Source organism: Oryzias latipes, chromosome 4 (assembly GCF_002234675.1).
Source record: "Oryzias latipes chromosome 4, ASM223467v1".
Lineage (NCBI taxonomy): Eukaryota > Metazoa > Chordata > Actinopteri > Beloniformes > Adrianichthyidae > Oryzias > Oryzias latipes.
Genome location: NC_019862.2, coordinates 15,750,412 through 15,772,378, shown reverse-complemented (window position 1 = coordinate 15,772,378; position 21,967 = coordinate 15,750,412). Strand labels below are relative to the sequence as shown.

Sequence of the window (21,967 nt, the reverse complement as noted above, 5' to 3'; positions counted from 1 at the left end):
ATACTTTAAGAACTTTGCTTTTGAACAGAAACTAGGAATAAAATAAGAATGTGAGTGTTAAACTTCTAATAATAAACCACTCTGACAATAGACCAACCCCTTTACCATAATTTTGCTTAGTTATGTGATGTGTGCATTTTGAAGGAAAGGTAAAGCTCTCAATGCCTCTTGATTTAGTGTAATGTCCCTAGTGGTAAAAAACAAACAAACATAAAATAAGACAGTTAAATGTAACTAATGTAAGATCACCTCAGTTTAAAAAAATCTAAAAATGAGTGAAAAAACTTAATTATCAAACCTATTAATTTTTCAGATTGTTTGCATTTTTCTTTAAAGGTAAGAGCCATGAAGGAGGGATAAAAGAGCCACAAGTGGGTCCGAAACCTCAGGTTGCAGGCCCCTACTCTAGAACTTGTTTGAAACACGCTATGGCTGCATGTTAGCCGTGTTACTTCTAAACCTTGTTTGCAACTCGTAAAAAAACAGACTGAGATTTTGACAAATGCATTATACCTCTCAAAATCTCTTTAACATCAGTAAAACCAACCAAATTTATTCTGTAAGGGACTCTGGATTATAAGGCGCGCTGTTGTTTTTTGAAAAAAAATGAGTCTTTTAAGTGAGCCTTATAGTGTGTAAAATGTGATAATAGAAAAAAAAGAGGCTTGAATAAGAGATGTACAGTGGTGGACAAAATTGTTGGTACCCCTCAGTTAAAGAAAGAAAGTCCACAATGCTCACTGAAATGACTTGAAACGTTCAAAAGTAACAATAAATTAAAATTTATTGAAAATTAAATAATCAAAATCAGCCATTACTTTTCAGTTTTTGATTAACTGAATTTAATAAAAAAAAACTAATGAAAAAGGGCTGGACAAAAATGATGGTACCTCCATAAAAGACTGAGAACTAATTGCCCAAGGGGTCATGATGAACTCAGGTATGTCCTTTAATTGACATCACAGCTGTTTTCAAACCCATAATCAGTCAGTCTGCCTATTTAAAGGGAGACAAATAGTCACGTTGCTGTTTGGTGAAAAGGTGTGTACCACACTGAACATGGACAACAGAAAGCAAAGGAGAGAATTGTCCCAGGACATTAGAAACAAAATTATAGACAAACATCGTAAAGGTAAAGGCTATAACCATCTCTAAGCAGCTTGAAGTTCCTGTGACGACAGTGGCACATATTATTCAGAAGTTTAAGACCCAGGGGACAGTAGCCAACCTCCCTGGACATGGTCGGAAGAAGAAAATTGATGACAAATTGAGGAGACGGATAGTTGGAACTGTATCCAAAGAGCCCAGAAGAACCTCCAAAGACATTAAAGGTGAACTCCGAGATCAAGGTACATCAGTGTCAGATCGCACCATTCGTCGTTGTTTGAGCCAGAGTGGACTTCATGGGAGACGACCAAGGAGGACACCACTGTTGAAAGGAAATCATAAAAAAGCCAGACTGGAAATTTTAAAAATGCATGTTGACAAGCCACAAAGCTTCTGGGAAAATGTCCTTTGGACAGATGAGACAAAACTGGAGCTTTTTGGTAAGGTACATCAGCTCTATGATCGTAGACTCAAAAATGAAGCATACAAGGAAAAGAACACTGTTCCTACTGTGAAACATGGAGGAGGCTCAGTTCTGTTTTGGGGCTGCTTTGCTGCATCTGCCACAGGGTGTCATGAAGTTGTGCAAAGTAAAATAAAATCTCAAGATTATCAACGCATTCTGGATAGAAATGTGCTGCCTAGTGTCAGAAAGCTTGGTCTCAGTCGCAGGTCATGGGTCTTCCAACAGGACAACGATCCAAACACAGCCAAAAAAAAACAAAAATGGCTCAGAGAAAAGCGTTGGACTATTCTGAAGTGGCCTTCTATGAGCCCAGATCTGAATCCCATTGAACATCTGTGGAAGGAGCTGAAACATGCCATTTGGAGAAGACAGCCGTCAAACCTGAGACAACTGGAGCAGTTTGCTCATGAGGAGTGGGCCATAATACCTGTGGACAGGTGCAGAAGGCTCATTGACAAATACAGAAACCGTTTCATTACAGAGATTACCTCAAAAGGTTGTGCAACTAAATATTAAGTTATGGGTACCATCATTTTTGTCCAACCCTATTTCATTAGTTTGTTTTGTTAAATAATTCTGTCAATCAACAACTCAAAAATAATGGCTGATATTGATTATTTAATTTTCAATAAATTTTAATTTATTGTTACTTTTAAGCGTTTCAAGTCATTTCAGTGAGCATTGTGGACTTTCTTTCTTTAACTGAGGGGAGGGGTACCAACAATTTTGTCCACCACTGTAAATCTATTTTCTGGAAATTTGTAGTGGCAACAACATAGTTTGAAAAAAAATGCTGCAATACAATTCATTGGACATATTGTTGAACTACATTGATGTCCTTGGAATTAAGGAGATGAAGTCAGTGGGATGACAGGCGTGTTTTACAGGGCAGAGAAGCATTTTTTTTTTTAAGTTAAGACTAAAGTTATAGCAGACATGGAATTGGCTCAGCATCCTAATGCTTCTATAATGAAAACAGAATTTAGTTTGTGGAGGGTTTTGTGATAAAATATTTGCAAAAGAGTTGACAAGGAGAGAGTGTTCAAAGCATGTTACGCTTGTTTTTGTTGTGATTCAAGTCATTAAGAAGGTTTCTGCTTGTTTTGTACATTAAAACACCTCATAAAACCAGTTTGACAGAATCGTGGACACAAACACACACAAAAACATCACACCACATCTTCAATAGTAACACCCACCTTTTCCTCAGAATTCGGCTTCTTGGCTATTCAATAAATGCCCTGGTTTTGTAGTTTTGTTTTGTTTTTATTAATAATACTTTACTTCACATATCCTGTTATTTCCTGTAGTTTTTATGCCACTTTTTTAGAAAATGATTTTAATCTGGAATATAAAAAAGCAATAACATAACAAACATAAATAACTTTGATTTTGAAATGTCATTATGTCAAAGTCTGCATCTGCTTGTCGTGTTGCAAACATGCAGATATAGGGTATTAAGGGTAAGTATTTATAAACAAGGTCAGGCACAAGACAGGAAGCTCCTTTGAAGGGCAACAAGTTGCATCCGGATATGGCAGGATATTAGTCCTCTGTTTTGGACATTTCGTCCCTGCTGTGCTTTGGGCTCCCCTAAAAGAGTTTCCCCGGCTCATGTCCTCTTTTCAGAACCATGCTCGGTTTCTGTTGCCAGGAGACTGAGTGCAGAAACGAAGCATGCTTAGTTAACCCCTCAGCAGAACAAAACATATGAAGGTGCACCAGCAATATTTCAAGATAAAAATCACCTTGCTTACATAAAAGCCCTAATAATTTAAAGTGTTTCTGCTGAAAACAGCATAGATGGAAAGTTTTGTTTGATGTAATTCAGAGTAAGTTTCTTTGTTCTGTCGAACCATGGTGCTGTTGTCCTGCTCTCCATGGAACAAAGCTCCTCTATTTCAGTTTCATAATGTGAAAAGGTCACTGACCTTTTTTGGAAAGCAGGACTCACTTTTAAAATTGTCTTAACCCATGACATTTCTTTAAACTAATAGTTTGGACGTATCAGTTCTTATATCTTGAAATTAGGCCATAACAAATGCAGAATAATAGGAAACTGGGTAGAGATTATTTTAAATTGTTATTCTATTTTCTCTTGGATTTGTGAAAACACAACTCTTTTCTAAACATTAAGCACATGTTTAATGCTTTATAGTGGCCAAAAGCAAAATGTCAAGATTGTTAAAAACTGTTTTGGACTTGAGTTTAGGGTGGCCAACATTTTGCAAAGAGGGCCAGACTTAGTGATGTGAAAAGTGTGAGGGTCAATCAATCAGCCTGCATTCTTTGTACTCTCATAATAACTTTAAATACAAATAAACTATTTAAATAACCTTTTTTCTTGCAACAGGATAACACAAATAGTTATTTTAATCAGAAGTACAGAATACTGTGGATTTGATAAGAAAAACAAATTAGTTCATTTCATTTGCAGTTGACGTTTTAGGGTGAATTTAGACTCGACACAATTAGTTCACTTAAAGTGGACCAAATTTGTTCGCCTAGAACAAATTTTCAGTCTGAACACACCATGCATGCCTGAAGAGATCTTTAATCACGTGGTTTTCTTTGGAAGCCATGGTTTGTAACAGAACAGCATGCTTAAAGACAGTCTGAATTCAGACCAAACCCAAGGTTCAGGACTCGATCCAGACCGAATTAAGTGAACTCGGTCCGGACCAATGGACTTTTCCAATCTGAATACACCCTTAGAAATGAGCTATAAAGTGATATAGAAGGGTCCCCAGTCAGTGTTGGCATAATACCTCACAAAGTTTTACACACTGCTCGGGGCTGCATATTGCTGATCTGACAGGAACCTGCGGGCCGGTAGCAATTTGAATGCAGGCTACATTTGGCCCATGAGCCGGACTTTGGACATGCCATGTTTAGACACTCATATAATAGATCTTCAGGCATTTCTGAAAATTTATATCTTTACCTGATATTTTCCTATAACGTATTCTTTACTGAAGTGATTCAGTAAAGTCAGATAAGTCGGTGAAATCAACCATAAATTAGCATTTTATTGTATATTGTGGTTACAGAAGCAGAAAGGCTTCACAGACCTCTGAGATTAATAATTTTCCACAAATCAAACCTCAGATTCTGTAATTGGGTCCATTTTCTCTCCTTGTTTGTTTGTCTTAAACTTACAGTCCCCTTAAAGCCATCCCAGTTAAGTGCTGATTGAATGAATAATGGATGCAGCAGAAACACTAGAGGACTGTGAGCTGGGGTGCATTTCTCTTTAATTCGTTCCGGGACGCAGCGGAAAGCAGCAGCTACCGTGTCGTAGTAAAATGCGGCTCTGAGGGAGGAAAGAAAAAAAGAGGAGGCGATACAGGCAGAAAGAGAGGAAGAAGGGGGAGAAAAGCCGGCAGATTTGTTCGCAGACCGGGTGTCCTCCCCTCTCTTCGGACATGTGGTGCGCCGGGCGGCGGCAGAGACGCACGGACCAGAGCAGGCAGTAGCGACGGCGGAGACGGCGCGGCTTTCCTTCTCGTCTTTGGTTCTCCTTCTGTGGCCTTTGGTTATGAGCTTGCTGGGAGCATATAAGAAAAAGAGCAGTTACGATGGTTATGAATGTTTGCAGTTGGTCGATAGCGGCGGGGATAACTACAGCATCGGGAAAGGGAGCAGCAGCGGCACGCTCGGAGGCTCCATAGCGGCCACCCTCGGACCGAAGGCGGCCCCGCTGAGAGGGGAGGACTGCAGCACCATGGACAGCTCAGGTAAGATGCCTCGCCCTCATACGGCTGTTTCTATATGGCAAGCAAAAAAGATCATAAATCACCAATAAACGGCGTTTTCCCTGGTGATTTATGGTAGCCTTTCCTTGCCTGTTTCCACTGAACGCTGATGCGAACAGCGCCTGAGCAAAGACGGGATGACTTGACAGGAGGAGTCTAGATGCGGCCTGTAACTAGAACTATCCTGAAAGAGAGGCAGCTGTGGAAACAATGGCCAACAGCGGTGAAAGTAGGCTTCACAGTGGCGTTGCTCCTCTGCTTCATCTCTGCTTCCAGGCACTCAAGTCTGTGTTAACACTTTAACTCATTCCTTCCAGGATTTATCTGATTTTATGGGTTGATTTATTTTAAATAAACATATATAAACAGAAATAAAGACAAATCAAATTTAAATCAGATGATGCTCATTAGTACAGAAAAATGCCCATCTTTTAAAAGTCCCTCTGGTAATCTTTTGATCTATCACGCAAAATCAAAAACCTGTCTTTTTCTACGACAAGTTTCTGCAGTTTCTGCAGAGCAGCACTAGTTCATTAAAATTGGCTTCTACGCAAGTTCTAAGTGTTTACTCTCCCGCTAGCTTACAGCCCCTTACAATCCCAACCTAACATTACTGGAGCACCAAAAATGGCGACCAAAATTGGAGCTATCCAGCTGTACAATTCCGAGCCAGAAGCCAGCTTGGGTGAGGAAAACAAAGACATGTATGGATCTACCAATATTTGTCTGCAAGTGAAAGCACCGGAATGGAGCGGAGCGGGAAGCTTGTGGCCCACCGATTGTAGACTTTAGGTAACAACTATAAGCAACAACATTTTTTTGTCTTCTCTTGATTTACTACGATTTGAATCAGAAATAGTCAATTTTATCTATATACTGTATGTCCTACATCATGAAATAAATGCGACAAGGAAACAAAAGCAGGGTTTTCATTGGAGTGGGTCTTTAAATGGGACACAGAATCTTTTAGTGTAGAAACACTTATGAATACCAATAAAAAACATATTAATAAATCAGGTTATACAAAAAAACTGTGAAAAGCACATTTTTTAAGGAATCTAATTTTTATTTTTGATGATTGAATCCTGTCTTGTTTATGTTATAGTGATGTTATATCTGTGTTTCTTTTTGTAATTTCGATTTTTATATATATACATATAGGAAAAATAAATCTACGTATACAGGAATATAATTCTGTTGATGAAAAACTGAGCCAAAAAACTATTTTTTTCCCCTTTCGGAATTGTAATTGTAAGACTGTAATGCTAAACAAAAAAAGAAAAGTGCCTTTTGTGGTTTGTTTTATCTGCATAGTGCCTTGGGTTCACCTCAGAGTCCAGGGACGTGAAACCAAAGAAGCTAAATGAGCTGGATAGCAGGGTCAGTGGGGAGAGGGGATTGGACGTTGACAGCAGCAGGGGGAGGGGGAGATGCTTGTGTCAGATGCTGTCATCTGGCTTTTTGATGTAGCCATCTCTGCCTCTATGTGGCTCTGCATCCATCTGCTGCATTTGAACAGATCCTGTAGGCTAAAGGTTACACTAGGAGAAGTAAGGCACAGTCAAACATGGCATTGATCTCACTGGGAGGCCAAGTTGAGAGCTCCCTGTTCTACTGGTGTCTTGTTCTCCCTTTCTGTGAATGGTGAAGCTCTCAGCTGTACTAAAAGAGGTGCCTCCTCTGAAACGCGTATATGCTTGCCACTGTATCTGGCTCAGCAGGCAGCACCCTCCCACAGCCATCTGGACTCAGAGGCACAGGGACGAGGAAACAGGCTAACCGGGAGGCATGAGGCAGATTCAAATAGACCTTCAGGGAAGGAGAACTGAAGGGAAAATGTTTTGCTTTATTCCACACTGCAGTCATTTACAACATTCTAAGAGTGAGGAAACAGTCCAAAGAAGACAGGACAGCAAGTGGGCATGATAGTGTTTCCTCAAATATAGATTTGAATGTATTTCTTTACAGTGCTTCTTTGAAATTATGTAAAGTTGTGCTAGTTTGGGACATTAACAGCTATAAATCCGACTGAGAACTTAAAATTAAAAGCTACCCCATGGTAATTTACTTAGAAGAAAAAAAATCATGATAAAGTATAAATCTAACATGAGGTTGAGAGAAGAAACAACTTAATGTCCCACTCTGATCATCTTTTGATCTATTGGAAAAACTTTCCCAGTGGTCTTTTAACCCTTGTGCTATCCTAGGCGCTTTAACGTTGGGAGTTGGGTCATCTAGACCCACAAGACAGTGCTCTGAACCTTTTTACTTTAATGATTTGTGAACCTCACTGGTGTCCATGGATTACATGAAATCTTTCCACCTTTATCCACCTTTGCCATGGTAGGGAGAACACGTCAATGTAAGGGTGGGGTCATCTAAGATAGCACAGGGGTTAATTATGTTTATGCTGTTTTTAGCCAAAAAAAAAAACAAACAAAAAGAAAACTGTCATTTTCTCGGACATAGTTTCTGCAGAGCAGCAGATGTTAATTAGACATTTGCCTCTCAGTTGTGGGTGGGACTTTTGGCACATCTATCTGTTTACACGCTCTCCTGCTAGCTCACAGCCCTTCACAACCCCAAGCTAACATTATGAGTGCAACAAGAACAGTGAGCAATGTCCAGCCGTACAGTTTTGAGCCAGAAAAGGAAAAATGAAGACGCACATGGACCTAGCTGTCTGCAGGCTGAAGCGATAGAATGAAGTGGAACAGGGAGCTTGTGACTTGTCGTTGTAGGTTCTATGTCACTGCTACAAGCTTTTTTTGGGGCGACAGTGGCTCAGGTGGTTGAGCGGGTCGTCCGCTGATCGAAGGGTCAGCGGTTCGATCCCCGCTCCCACCAGCCAAATGTCGTTGTGTCCTTAGGCAAGACACTTCACCCTCCTTGCCTCCAGTTTGGCTCCACTGGTGTGTGAATGTGCATGTATGATCCCGGTGATGGTCAGAGGGGCCGTAGGCGCGAAATGGCAGCCACGCCTCTGTCAGTCTGCCCCAGGGCAGCTGTGGCTACAACCGTAGCTTACCATCACCAAGTATGAATGAGGAGTGAATGAATAATGGACACAATGTAAGCGCTTTGAGCGTCTGGAAAAGCGCAGATAAATCTAATCCATTATTATTAATCCATTATTATTATCCAACAGCAATTTTGCGTCTATTCTTGAATCATGACAATTTAAATAAAGAGATACACAGAAATGCAATGTTAAGCGAAGTTTTCTTCATATGTGTCCTCCATTAAAAGTAGAAAACACAGGCACTGCTTTAAAAAAATAGTCAAATCAAGTTGCAATTCGGCAATCAGACAGAGCTGATATTACACAGTTGGATCACTGTCAATGACATTAATGAGCTACAGCTTAAACCAGCATGAGTTTACCTCACATGGTGCTGCTGAAAGAGCACAAATTAATCTCCTTACTAGATTTTAGTTGGTTTAGAGGCAGAACCTCTGTAGGTGATCTGTTTTGTCACTCACGATGAAGTTAATGATCATTGTTTTCCGTGTCCCCCCCCCCCCCCCCCTTTACATTAAGCTGATATTTTTGTAATTTCTGGAGTAGATTTTTTAGCAGCTTTTCAGCCAAAATAGTGCCTTTGCGTTTGTTGGTTTCTGTTATTGCTCTCCCAGAAACATCCAAAATCTTAGCTTTTTAATATGATGCCAAATCTAATGGCAGCAGCACATGGACGGATAGAGGTATGGAGTAACTAACCAAATGAGAATATAAGTTAAGTTTTGCCTGTTAGTTTAAATTTGACAACAATGGCACACAAACTGCATTAAAGACATAGCTGGTATGTTCAGAATGTAAGTGTTCCAAAACCAGTCATAAAAGGGGAGAAGGCCGGATAATGTTGTCAACAGCTTTTTGAACATTAATCATAATCTCTATAATATCTAACATGTTCTCCTAGTGGACACTTTTTTTCAATTTGTTATTCTCTTGATTTATAGTTTTGCTTTGTAATATTCATTTCTTTGCCAAAAGCAAGACAGCAGATGGAGCCCGCTCTAAGTAGGACTCATGTGCACCTGTCGCGTTTCTGCATTTTGTAACGGATCATAGAGTTTACAGATCATGATGTTCGCACTGTAATTTGAAGGCAGCACTTCTGGTCGCTTCAGGGGAGTTTCCACCTATGTTGTGCAGTTGTTACATATCTGTTTTGGACTAAAATCATAATTATTTAAGTATTTCAGAAGAACTGTTAGTTTGCTGCCAAGCTGATCTAGCGGGATCCTCTTTCGTTATTGCACCAAGTAAAACTGCCCATTGTCTTCGTACCAAAGTTATTTTTTTATCGGACCACCTGAATACCCAGACTGCACTGTCACTGCACTGTCTTTAAAATTTTAATGGTGAATATCTTATTCTATATGTTTAGTTACTACAGCTTCCCATCTGTGCCGTATAAACTTTAAAAAGTGGAGTCAGAGATGGGATTTGTTCTAGCAGGTCAAACTCCATTTGCAGAATGCCACTATTGTGCTTTTCCAACCACAACCTCTTAAATACATGATGCACTTGGGTGTAATATATTTTTCTGCGATAAAGGTTCCTAAAGCTTCACAATAATGTAGTTCTCAGACCAGGGTCAACTGTTTTTTTTAGAGGTTTGGTATGAAGATGTGAGGCACTATGTTGGTAAAAATATAATTTTATTAGTATTATTTTCTTTTTTTTCCCCACCTTGTGACTGCAGTTTAACTAACCTACATTACCTACAGTATGTGTTATGCAGGCAAGCTTGTCTGAGGGTGCTTGTCATTCAAAGGACTGGAAGAAATGAGTGGTTAAGCTGTATTGTAGATGATTAGTCACAATCTTTTTGTCTCATCAGCAGCATTTGTAATCAAGCAGATTAGAGTTTGGATAACGCCGCAGCCTGCGCGGAAGAGGCCCAGCAATGTGTCAACTCTGAAATCAAATGCTGTCAAGAGTTCTAAGTGTTTGTGTGCAACATTCACACCAGGCTTGGTGTTGAAGGGAAGCAGTGTAGAGCTTCAGTTGAAGGGTGGCATATTATCATTTCCCAGCAATCTCCCCAGATAGAACAAGACTTGCATTTCTTATTACACGTCCCGGCTCACTTTGGTGAGTGAGACATGAGGTGGCTGAGGAGGGGAGGGAGAGTGAGCAACAGACCAGTGTTGTTTTTGTGCTGAGGCTCTGACGCAGCATCCTGAAGTTACTTTAAAGCATGTTTGCCTCCTCTGGAACACTGCTGCCACTCTGCCTGTGTAAGCATCAAGCCTGACTGACACATTTAAAAGCAGGATTCTGACTTTCAGTGTTTGGCTTTTTACTGATTGCTGGGTGAGATATGCATGCAAAAATAGGCTGAAGGTTTTTAAAGAAAGCAGATTTTTAGGAAAAAGCACAGAGATATTCAAGCTTTATGTTTCAGTTACTTCATGAAGTAGAAATGAGATTACATTTGACAAACTTATGAGCAAAAAACACAAGTTTACAATTTTGTTATTTAAAAATGATAAACTATCATATCATACTAACTTTATTTATAGAGCACTTACAGTAAATTGTCTGTGTAGACCCGAAGTGCTGTATAGTTATTTCATCTCAAATTTATTGAGATGTTCATAGAATCATTTAAAAGTTAATACCTCTTGTTGACAAACAAGACACAGACATTACATAATCAATAGAATAATTTACAATGCAGTGGAATAAGAGAAAGAAAAGCATCTTTACTGTGTTTTGAAAGCCAAGTAAAAAAGTGGGTTTTTAAAGAAGACTTTAAAACAGGTATTGAGGAAGGCTGTCCTACATGAATTGGAAGATCATTTCAAAGTATTGGAGCTGCTGCAGCAAAAGTGTGGTCCCCCTCAAGCTTGCACTTTGCTTTTTGTGCTTTTAGAAGCAGCTGATCAGCTGACCCAAAAGGGTGATGAGGGAAATAAGGCTGCAACCACTCAGAAAGGTAGACAGGTAACAAGCCATGTAAAGATTTAAAAACAATCCTTAGTTCTAAAAAGGAATAGGCGAACAGTGTAAAGAAGCTAAAATAGGGAAACATGAACATAGTTTGTAGTTCGTATCCTAGTTATTCTAGTTAAAAGGAGAAAAGAGACTTACTGTATGTGTGCTTCGCTACAGTTCCTTGTGTGAGTTAACTCCGGACTATTTGCCCGCAAATTTAACATTTTGGTAAGTAGTTTGTTAGGAATTATGACGCAAATGCTGTTCACCAACAAAGTAGACCGTCAGAAATTGCCATCAGATCTGGCTTTGTAGGGATGTTGTTTTGTATTCACGGAACCTGCAATCTCCCTTCAGAAAATGTTTCAGCACTACTTGATTTTCAGCAACTGGAGTCATTTGCCAGGTAGTACCACTTATAGCCAAAGCTAAAATATGTTCCTTCAAGAAACAAGCTAGAATAAGTTTATATATCCATAGTGTCTGGCAATAGCCACTCTATCAGATTTTTCCCAAACAGTGTATCTCTGAAGGGTTTTGAAGTACTTGACCATTTATCTAAATAAATTGGCTAAAATTGTATAGTTTAAGGTCTTATTGTTCAGAATTTTCTATAAGACCAACTACACTGAGATTTTTTTTCAGCAGTTTTTGCTCTCAACATCCACATGAAAGCACACTTTACAGGATAATTCCTTTCCTGAAGCTTCTTGATTATTCATCCATGTTATTTCAACTCAACACGGATGAAGCAGCATGTTTAGAAAAAACAGAGACACGCTCGTGTGTCATAAACACTGAGTTTAGCTCCCCTCAGTTGAATGCTCATTAATTAATAGTCAGTCAGGGTGAGTGAGGGGACTAACAATTGACAATTTTTCTAAAAGGTCAAAGAGGCAAAAATAAAGAACAGAAAATTGCAAAAAAAATTGTTTTTGTATCAATTTTTAAAGTTACACAGCCTCTTTTGTACAAAACAAGTGATCTGTTGTGTCTCTTTAATGGAGAAAAACTAATAAATATTTATAGTTATTTTACTTAACATGTTTTTCGCTGAATACCAACCCACAGCAACAGCATTCAGATGTGGGCTTGGAAAGCAGCTGTCATTGTGAATGGCAAGCACCATAACCCTGGTGACTGCTTGGATAAAAGACAGTCAGATTTCTTTTGTTTTTAATATCATATGGTGAAGCAAGAGAAAACAGAAAGACTTGATGGTGAAAGTACAATAGCCGCACAAGTTATCATGTTTAAGGGTAGGATTTATGATTTTTTTTTGTTCAGAAGTGATTTTTTTATAAAGCAGAACATTTTCCAGCATGTTTTACTTTTATATCATCATCAGGCGGTGACATGTGCACTAACTGCTGCTGCTATCTTACATCATATTGAGTGGAGAAAGAGCTGGAAAGAGAGAGGAGTGAAAGAATTTTTCAGATTACCAGAAGCCTGCTGACTCAGATGAAAAACTTGGGTCTTTTCCAATACTCACAGACACACTCATGAGCTACAGACAGCTTCATATGATTTACACTTTGGTTGACCTCATCTACTGTGTGTTTGTCTCTCATTTTGTGGTATCTATTGGTTTTTATGTCAGTGTTATGCAGCAATCCACTTGATCACGACTTAAGTCACAATCTTAACGTTCCTATCATTGTTGAAGACTCGCAGTGACTGACTAAATGAAAGGGTTTCGTGACTGCACTGTCTGTGCTGAGGTCTCTACTTTGTCACTATATGTATCTGAGAATATTTGGCTGCCCTTGATTCTTTTTCCCTAAAGCTCCCCTGTTTCCTCCAGAAATGGATGCGAGCTACGGTGGAGGGCTGTTCGATATGGTGAAGGGAGGAGCCGGGAAGTTCTTCAGCAACTTTAAGGACAACTTGAAGGACACGCTGAAGGACACGTCCACCAAGGTCATGCATCAGGTTGCCACGTGAGTGCCTTAAACTTCACAGCTGTAACATGTTGCAGTCGCTTACTGGAAAAAAAAATGTTTGGAGAATTTGAACGAGCTCCTCACCGAGTCTGTCATTTTCCCTGAATAGTTAGTTGGTATTTAACTACATTTTTTAAGTTAAAACCAAGAAGCCAAAAGCCCAGAGACTTCCATTGAGAAATAAATGGCTAATGCTCAGTCATTCTATTTGTCGGAATAACAACTTTGGCTCTTTTTGAACATATTCTTGCTAATCCTAATTTTTAACATTTTTTCTGTATTGAAAATTCTTCAAATTATAATTTGGTCAATCAGGTGCCTCAATAAAAGTATATGGTCTCATGTCAAACATTTGAAACCTTTGATTGACAGATTCTCCCAAGCCCGCTTTCAAGTGGCAACGATTTCCATCCTGAGTGGTGAGAGTGGTTGCCACAGAAATGTTGACACAGACTGACAAAACAATCAGTGCTTACTGACAATTTGTGGTTCCTACATGGTGATGGTCGTATCGTGAAAAAATTGCGACTTAATTGACTACATTTCATTGGGAGCTGGAAGAAAGTCATTTTCTATGGCTGATGACACACTCACTCAGTCCAGGTCTCTTATACAGTCAATGGTTACAATTGAGTGTAGACACTGAAGGTTTAAATTACAACCATGTCTGCCCTCTGAGGTGATAACATTTCACAATGAGAAACATCTGGAAATGGAAAGATATCATCTAATATGTGGTGTTTGAGTTTTTAGAAGTTTAGAGATGACCTGATTTTGGGGTTATTCATTCTCTCAATTAATTCATTCATATCCAATAAGGATAATGAAATAATCACATAGGTTTTGGGCAAAAAACAACTTTACTACTTGTAAGTTAGCTTACCTGCAACTTTAATTTGTATTCACACTCAATTCTTAAGAAACCTGTTTCAAAACCCCTACATCAGATGACTTGTGCATCTTACCTCAATCTTCACCATTGAGTTGTCCTCAGCTGTAAATCCCGGCAAATATGTGGGGTTCTACAGCATCTAGTCACTAGAGGGTTACTGACCCAAAATAATTTGCTTGTTAACAATTCTTTTGAGAACCAGAATCTTTATCCATTTTTTTCCTTTTATCATTTCATTTTATAGCTTTGAATAGTTTGGACACCAGTATACCAAAGGCCTTGTCTGACAATGAGAACCCAAGTCATGTTATGTGAACTTTCTGATGATCCACAAACACAGAGAATAGCATAATGCAAAAGTAGCTAAAGCGTTGGTGAATAAAACAATAAAACGTATAAGTGAACCGACCTATTTCGCTGCTACTCAATGGTTTTGACAAAGACTAAATTCACACTTTAGCAGCAAATGTCTTTTTAGAGTATCAGCTCATTACACAACTTAAATATAAAAACACATTTTTATTATATTTATCATTTCACTCATTAGTAAATCTGAATATTAGAAGATGAAGCCCATCCTCCTCTCTTTCCTCAAGAATAGTTCGATCACCCTGTCATGTAGATTATCGCGCTTCAGTTTCGTCAAGAAGTCCTTTTCTATTCCATCAAGGCCAGTGCTTAGAGGCGAGTCTGTCCAGTTGCGTTTCTGCGTAAGTTTGAATTCGCTTTAGAGCCACTCGACAGACACAGTGGACACTGGGATGGTCAGCGCAAACACACAAATCTGTACAGCTGCTTCATGATCTCACTCAGGTTTCTCTGATGAAGGAAGTCACGGAGATCAGAGGGAGATTTTCCTGCAAAATCATCCATGGTGTTCATTACAGGTAGCTCTGTTTTTAACTGACACAGATCAAAACAAACAAAGACAAGGTGATGTCCCATTAAAGTTTATTGGGACATCACTTTGTCTCTGTGCTCTACATTTTTATGTCATGGGGGGAACATATTAAAAAATGTTTATTTTACAATGTGTTTATGTATACTGAAGTCATTTAGTGTCATTGTAACTGTTGTATTGTCACCACACACAACATTTTATAAACTCCTAATTCAGTTTTTGAAATGACATCTGGTATCTACAACAAAACTCAAGTGTCCCCTCCATGTGAAAGTGAAACAGCTCAGTGTGGCTGGAGGGGGGAATGTGGCCTGCAGAGTCTGGCACTGCTTCGCTGTCCCAGCCTGTTTGTGCACAGGCATCTGCAGCACAAAGGAGCCTCTGTAAAGGCAGACACCCACACAGTTCCTCCAGCTCTTGACTCAGCAAGTTTGATTGTGTTTATTCCTCTCTTGTGTCTCCTCTTCTTCTTTCCTGCATTTTCCTTCTACTTTCATCTTAGCTGCATCTTCCTTTTTCCTTTTTTCCCTTTCCATATTGTTATTTTGTTCATTGCAATTCATTGTGCCAATTGGCCAAAGCACTGCTGAAACAGAGGGATTCATTTCACCACGGCCTGGTGTGCAGCAGCGCGTGCATGGGTTTGCAGGGGCTGTTTATTCATGTGCGTGTGAGTGGTTTGGAGGATGGAGTGGTGGGAGCCGGGTGAAGTGGAAACCACCTTAAAACCTCTAAAACTATCCGTCAGTTGATTTTTGAGAATGGTCAGATTTCTGTGTTTTGTGTGCCGGCTGAATAAGGCTCCTCTTGGATGTTCCATCCACTAACTTGTAGTTCTCTGTGGAGTGGAGCACAGCTGGCTCCGTTTAGTTTACTGTTTCATATTTTTGGAGCACCTTGCTTCACCTTCTGTGCGGATGTGATTGGGATGTTCCCTCTGATTCCTCTCTCCAGTGATATGCATCATTCTGTGATTAATTTCGTTTTTTCTGGGTCTATTTTGTTTGTTTTGATTTTTCCCCACTTCCAGTGACATTATTTTTAACAAACCCTGATTTGGATTTAATCTTCTTCCTTGCACCCGAGTCTCCACCTGTTTACTTCCAGTAACATCCGGATGAAGATGAGAGCGGATGCACAGTCACACCTTTTGGCCTTAGTAGCATTCATTTGGCCCTGTGTGACACTCTAAAAACAGCAATTAGATTTCTAATTGCGGTATCTAACAAGTTAGTTTTGAAGAGTTTTGGATTCCTAGTTATTTTAATTAAAAGAAAGATTTATCAAAATGTTAAAATCTTATTTTATGTTTACATTTAATTGTATAATTATGTTAAGTATTATTTGGACTGAAAGGAAAGTTTAAATTCACTCACTAATTTTTATTTAAAAAGCATTTATTTCAGTTAATGCGGTTACTTAAGCAGGAGAAAGTCAAACCAAACCTTTTTTTTTAAAAATAAGCTCACTCTTACATATAAATGTCTCATCTCAGTACCTAAAATATTTCACTTAAGACTTTGGACTAATCCCCCTGACATCCCACATCATGCACATATTGGAGAGGCTTTAACATATGAGTCAAAAAGTAAAAAAAATAAATCAGCCTTTTGATCTGGCACCTCAATTGAAGATGCCAACGCCCTCCTGCTTTAGAAAGTCTATTTTTGTCTGGACAGAGCAGGCAGCACTGAGAGGAAGATGTTCTCTACTTTATTCTGTGTTCAACTACTTCTGTATGAGTAGTTAAAGCAATTCGGGTGGATGCTTTCACAACCGCACAGTTTCCAGTTGCATGGGGTTCACAGCATGGTCCCTACTGTGTAGCATCATCTCTGCAAACTTTTTGGATTGGTTTGTCAGCTATATCTTCTGGGTTCTTGTAATGTACCTGTACTGTTTTTAAGTTTGATGTTTTCCCCTGTCAGTTACATCAGGTTCAGGTCGCTAAACATCCACAGCTGTCTTTATCTAGTTAATTGTTTTCCTTTTTTTAACTAAACAAATTGACTGACATACACTACTGCGACAAGTAATACTGTTTTGGGAGTTTGAATGAGAACATATAGGGAAGTTAGAGGCTCAATCAGGATCTGGGCGCGAAAATTCAGACAAACATGTCTTAGCTTTGATTTGTCAGCCAATCCTTAAAGTGGATGAAAGGGTTCTTCTGAAAAGGAGAGTTTTCTGAAAATCAGGAAATTTGCAGAGCCCAAGTCAAATTTCCATTGGGCCTAACCCACTTACAGAGTCTATCTGATAAAGATTGTTTAAAGTCATCAGATACTTTGTTGAAATACTGCAGATGGCCCTAAGTTTCATGCTTCAACATAGCAATTTATTAGATAATAAAGATATATTCCTGTAATGGTGCTGCTTGCTTTCTCCAGCCTTTAAAGAGCATTGTTAAATTTTTTGGCTGCACGGTGGTGGTTAGGCAGTGGTTGGTGCTCTTGCCTCACAGCAAGAAGGCCCCTGGTTCAAGTCCCAGCTGGGGGATCCAATCCAACACCAATGGGAGTTTGCATTCTCCCCGTGCATGCGTCGGTTTTCTCCGGGGACTGATGCTTCCTCCCACTGCCCAAAAACATGCTTCATAGGTTCAATGGTTACTCTAAATTCTCCCTAGGTGTGAATGTGAGTGTGCATGGGTGTGTGATTGTTTTTGGCCATGCGACAGACTTGCGACCTGTCCCCTGCCCTCGCCCACAATTGGCCAGGATAGGCTCCGGCAGCTCCGTGACCCTGAAAGGGAGAAACGGCTTAGAAGATAAATGAACAATCTTGTTTTAGGCACATATAGAAATACCAAACTTTGATTACTAGTTGATTTTTTTTCTTTTGAATTACACACACTCAGATGGGCATCTTAAAATTGTCCTCATTCTGTCGTCTTGCATGGCAGCTTTGCCACCATCGGTGTATAAATGTGTGTGCGGATGGGTAAATGGACCTTTAAAGAAAGGTAGAAAAGGTCCATTTACATCAATGGTCAAGGAAATTGTAAACCTCCTAAAAGCTAGATCCAGATGCCTTGCTTATATTAAATTGACCCCCCCAAAAAACAAACAAACAGACAAACAAACAAAAAATCGAATAAAATAAAAACCTACCACAAGTAGGACGCAGTGGACAATCAAAAGCATTAACCAGCTTCATCCCTTCTTGTTCCTGCATTTTACATTTTCAAATAGAAAGTCTTTGCTGCGAGAGTTATTAAAAATAAATAAAGAAATCAATTAGAATCCAATTTATCGTGCAAGTAGGGAGTTGAAAAACATAAGGCTTTTTTGCTAGGGCTGAATGCCTTTTTGGAGTAACAAAACGTACTCCTGTCATGCACATTTTCAAGGATGGTGGTAGTGGAGTGATGATATGCAGCGTTAGTGTTTTTTTCAGCTAAGTCAAATAATATAGAGTTAAATTGTAAACGTGTCTCTCTGTCAGTGTGTCCTGTGTCTGTTTTAAGCAGGAACACAGCATTACATAACCAGGGAAAGAACTGCATTGGGGCCACATGGCATTGCTCCATGGGCACACAGATCACTCTGGCTGACTGGATTATTAGAGTAGAAAAATATCAGCTTTATAGGGATGAGCCAGCAAATGCAGTGAAATGAAAAAGTGTATCCATTAGAAATGGTTTCATTTAGCTAGTAAAAGACTGCTCATGTGAAAATGTACATATGACATCCCTTTGATCCAACCTGGTGTGGTTAACCTAAAAAAACAGATTTCCTCCAAAGCAATGGAAGCTTCTGCTCTAAAGCCTGTTTAGGGCAATTACGTTGAAATGCATGTTGTGCAGTCTGATACACTGACTCAGATGTATTGAATTTTTGGATGCTGATCTTCACACACTAAACCTTTTTATATGATGATGAGCTTTTGGACATGATTTTTGGAGGCAGTAATAATCTTTATATCCTCCTGAGAACCGAGGAAAAAAAGTGTCTTACAATTTCTGTTTTTTTGTGATTTCCTATCCATTTGGGCCTAAATAAACACCTTACAATTTTAATTTTTTTAAAAATGTTTTTTATTTTAATTTCCCAACATGTCCACTGTAGAGGACAACAGGACGATATTTCTGTGAAAATAGAAGTCAATTTGGAAAATCAGAAAAAAGGAGCAGATTAAATCTTTAGAGTGATGTTCACCCAAAAAACATTACATTTTGTTCTAAAACAATAAAATTCTGCATCACTCTTTTGTTACTTGTTGGACCATCTGCTACAGTAGAAGATCGACCGGGAAGTTGAGAGCTTTGCTTTTTTCATTCATTTTAAACTAATTTATAATAGTAGTGGATGTGATTGAGTATGGTATAAATGAACAGAAACAGTTATCGAGCTCTGATTCATGACATTTATCTTTGCTCTGCTTTTGCTGGACCTATAATTTATGAAATCAGTTAGAGCAGCTAAGTATTTCTTTCTGCATTTCAGGTACACCAAAGGAGAGCTGGACATTGCTTACATTACATCAAGGATCATAGGTAAAGGATTTGGTTTTTCAGACCTTTGCGTGTATGTTGGAAATGTATCATCAAAAACGACAAGTACTATGTAGCTAGAAAGTATTTTCTTCTGGTTGTTCTTGGATGGACAGCTCACCTTCTGTCTGACCTCTGTATTGTTTAGTGTTACGTAACCTTAAGACAAAAGCATTTCTTTTACAGCAGACAGTTGCTTGAGGGTTTATGCCATGTTTGATCAATACACTTTACTGTCTAAAGTAAAATTCTTGCTGGAAATGTGCAGAAAATCAGCTCTGTTAAAATCTCTCGAACATAAAAGCAGCTCGGCATTTCTCCTATTTTCTTTCTCATTTCTTTCCCATAATTCACAGTGATGACCTACCCTGCGGAGTCAGTGCAGATTGGCTACCAGAACCATGTCGAGGACATCCGCTCATTTCTCGACAGTCGCCATGCTGACCACTACACTGTCTTCAATCTATCACAGCGCAACTACAGAGGAGCCAAATTCTCCAACAGAGTAAGTACAACAGATGAAGCCCATCATTTCAGCACAATCCTAATTGTAGCTTTACGTTCATTACCAGCATCTGTTTGTTAAAAAAAGCAAAAAGCATTAAATAATTTGTACTCGTATTTTTCTAGTCAATCCAGGCAATTTTGATCTTTTGACTTATAAGGCCTTTTTGCTAATTTCAGTTTAGTTACATTTGAGCAGAATCTGTTCAAAAACTAATTGTTTGAAACTTTCCTTTATTTTCATAAAAGGGCAGTTTCAGACACATCTTCACCCTCAAACCTAATCGTTACGAGTGTTTTTTAAGTGTCAGTTTTTTTTCCATTGACATTCATTACAAGCTTTATGCAGAGTCAATATTTGTAATGCTTATTTTTTTTAAAGACTTTTGCAATCTACACCAGCATGCTGTTTAATTTAGGCCATGTCCTGCTGACTGATGGAGTGGTTCTTTTTTACTGATCAAAGGTTAAATGTTATCAAAGCTAATTTGTCCTGTCTAGCAGCTGAATAAACAGATAGGAGCTGAAGGCCTCTTGTGTTGGGAGTTACATAGCTTTGGACACACAGAGTAAATTTGATTCATTAGTTTAAATTCATTCGACCTTTGAGAATTGACCAGAAGTTCCTGTCACTTTTGCAGAGCATCAGCCTTTCCCTGATGAGTTTTCTAAGGGGAAGTGCTTTCCTTTCTACTTGTTTTGATATCAAGGCATCCTCTAAAAGTCTTCATCCTCCCTTCATGCTACCATTTAAGCTATGCTTTGGTGATGCTTTGATCTTAATGCTGGTTCAGCTTCAGGAGACAGCTTTTTCTTGAATCATTTTCTTTAAAGCTGAAAGAAGTAAATAGTAGAAGTAAATAGTAGAAGTGAATTTGGGGCAGTGCACTTGGTTTTCTTTAAAATATGTATTTTGCAATTATTTGCACTATATCTAATCTCTCTATTTTACAGACTTTGTGTAACCTAATATTTGTGTAAGAACTCCTGAACCGTTGTCTAGGATTTTGATTTTGTCTTTTGTTTTGCCATTTATAATTTCCAATGAATCAAATAAATCTTCAAAATGAGTATCGTTAGCGCAGTTGCTCAGCTGAAACTATAGAAATGTGGGGCTTTACAGGTAAGACTCTGGGATAAATGGGTACAAAAAAAATTAGTTCTTTAATGCTGTGATCTGTCCCTGGCTGCTTATGGAGGCATCTGGAACAGATGACTCACCACCATTGCAGCTGTCATGTTGTTTTGCTGCAGTCACTAATCTCTATCACTTCCTTTTTCTAATCTTGTTTATCTATTTTTTGTTTTTTCTCATTTTGTCCCTACTTCTGTCCGGATTTATTCATCCATCTTTTCTGATTCTTTCCCCCTCCCTATCTCCCATGTCAATCGATTTCCAGGTTTCAGAGTGTAACTGGCCTTCGCGGCAAGCTCCCAGCCTCCACAACCTGTTCGCTGTGTGTAAAAACATGCACAACTGGCTCAAGCAGAACCCCAAGAATGTCTGTGTCATCACTTGCTCGGTAGGAAAACATCACCCACCCACACACCCATTTATTTATTTTTATTTAAAGTTGATTGAACACGTTGGAAACAGCTTTTGACTTTTGATGACTACAAAATTGCTTTAAATTGTTTGCTTGGCACTTTTTATAGATCTGGATTTGTTTTAATTGTTCCTCAAAACACCCTCAGATTATTGGAGCTGTGCTTTTTTGTATTGTGACCCACTTTTAAACCCAAGCACAGAATTTGGAAAACAGTGCTGGGAGACAAACTGAAACGTGGTCAGCATTGAAATCCCTACCTAACCTCTCTGCAGTTTCCTCTGACAAAAAGAGGGGATTAGTCTCAGTTCATTAACATGGGTAATTTGAAACATCTAAAACGTAAAATTTCAAATTGTATTTGAAATTTGGTAACACTCAAACTCCCAAATCAAAAGATTTCT

At 38.9% G+C, this 21,967-nt stretch overlaps 1 protein-coding gene across 5 annotated transcripts in view; it reads left to right on the top strand.

The window, feature by feature from the left end:
• dnajc6 (DnaJ heat shock protein family (Hsp40) member C6) overlaps window positions 1-21,967 on the top strand; it is a 37,014-nt gene that overhangs the window by 2,421 nt on the left and 12,626 nt on the right. For 2 of the 5 annotated variants that reach the window (XM_020702457.2, XM_020702455.2), the window contains exons 1-5: window positions 4,619-5,310; window positions 13,086-13,221; window positions 19,466-19,515; window positions 19,869-20,017; window positions 21,417-21,539. In XM_020702457.2, coding sequence (XP_020558116.1) covers window positions 5,112-5,310; window positions 13,086-13,221; window positions 19,466-19,515; window positions 19,869-20,017; window positions 21,417-21,539 — 657 coding nt within the window. In that variant the 5' untranslated portion in view covers window positions 4,619-5,111. Of the gene's footprint in view, window positions 1-4,618; window positions 5,311-13,085; window positions 13,222-19,465; window positions 19,516-19,868; window positions 20,018-21,416; window positions 21,540-21,967 lie in introns of those variants that run through there. The other 3 variants (XM_011474122.3, XM_020702456.2, XM_020702458.2) reach the window with 2 other exon arrangements.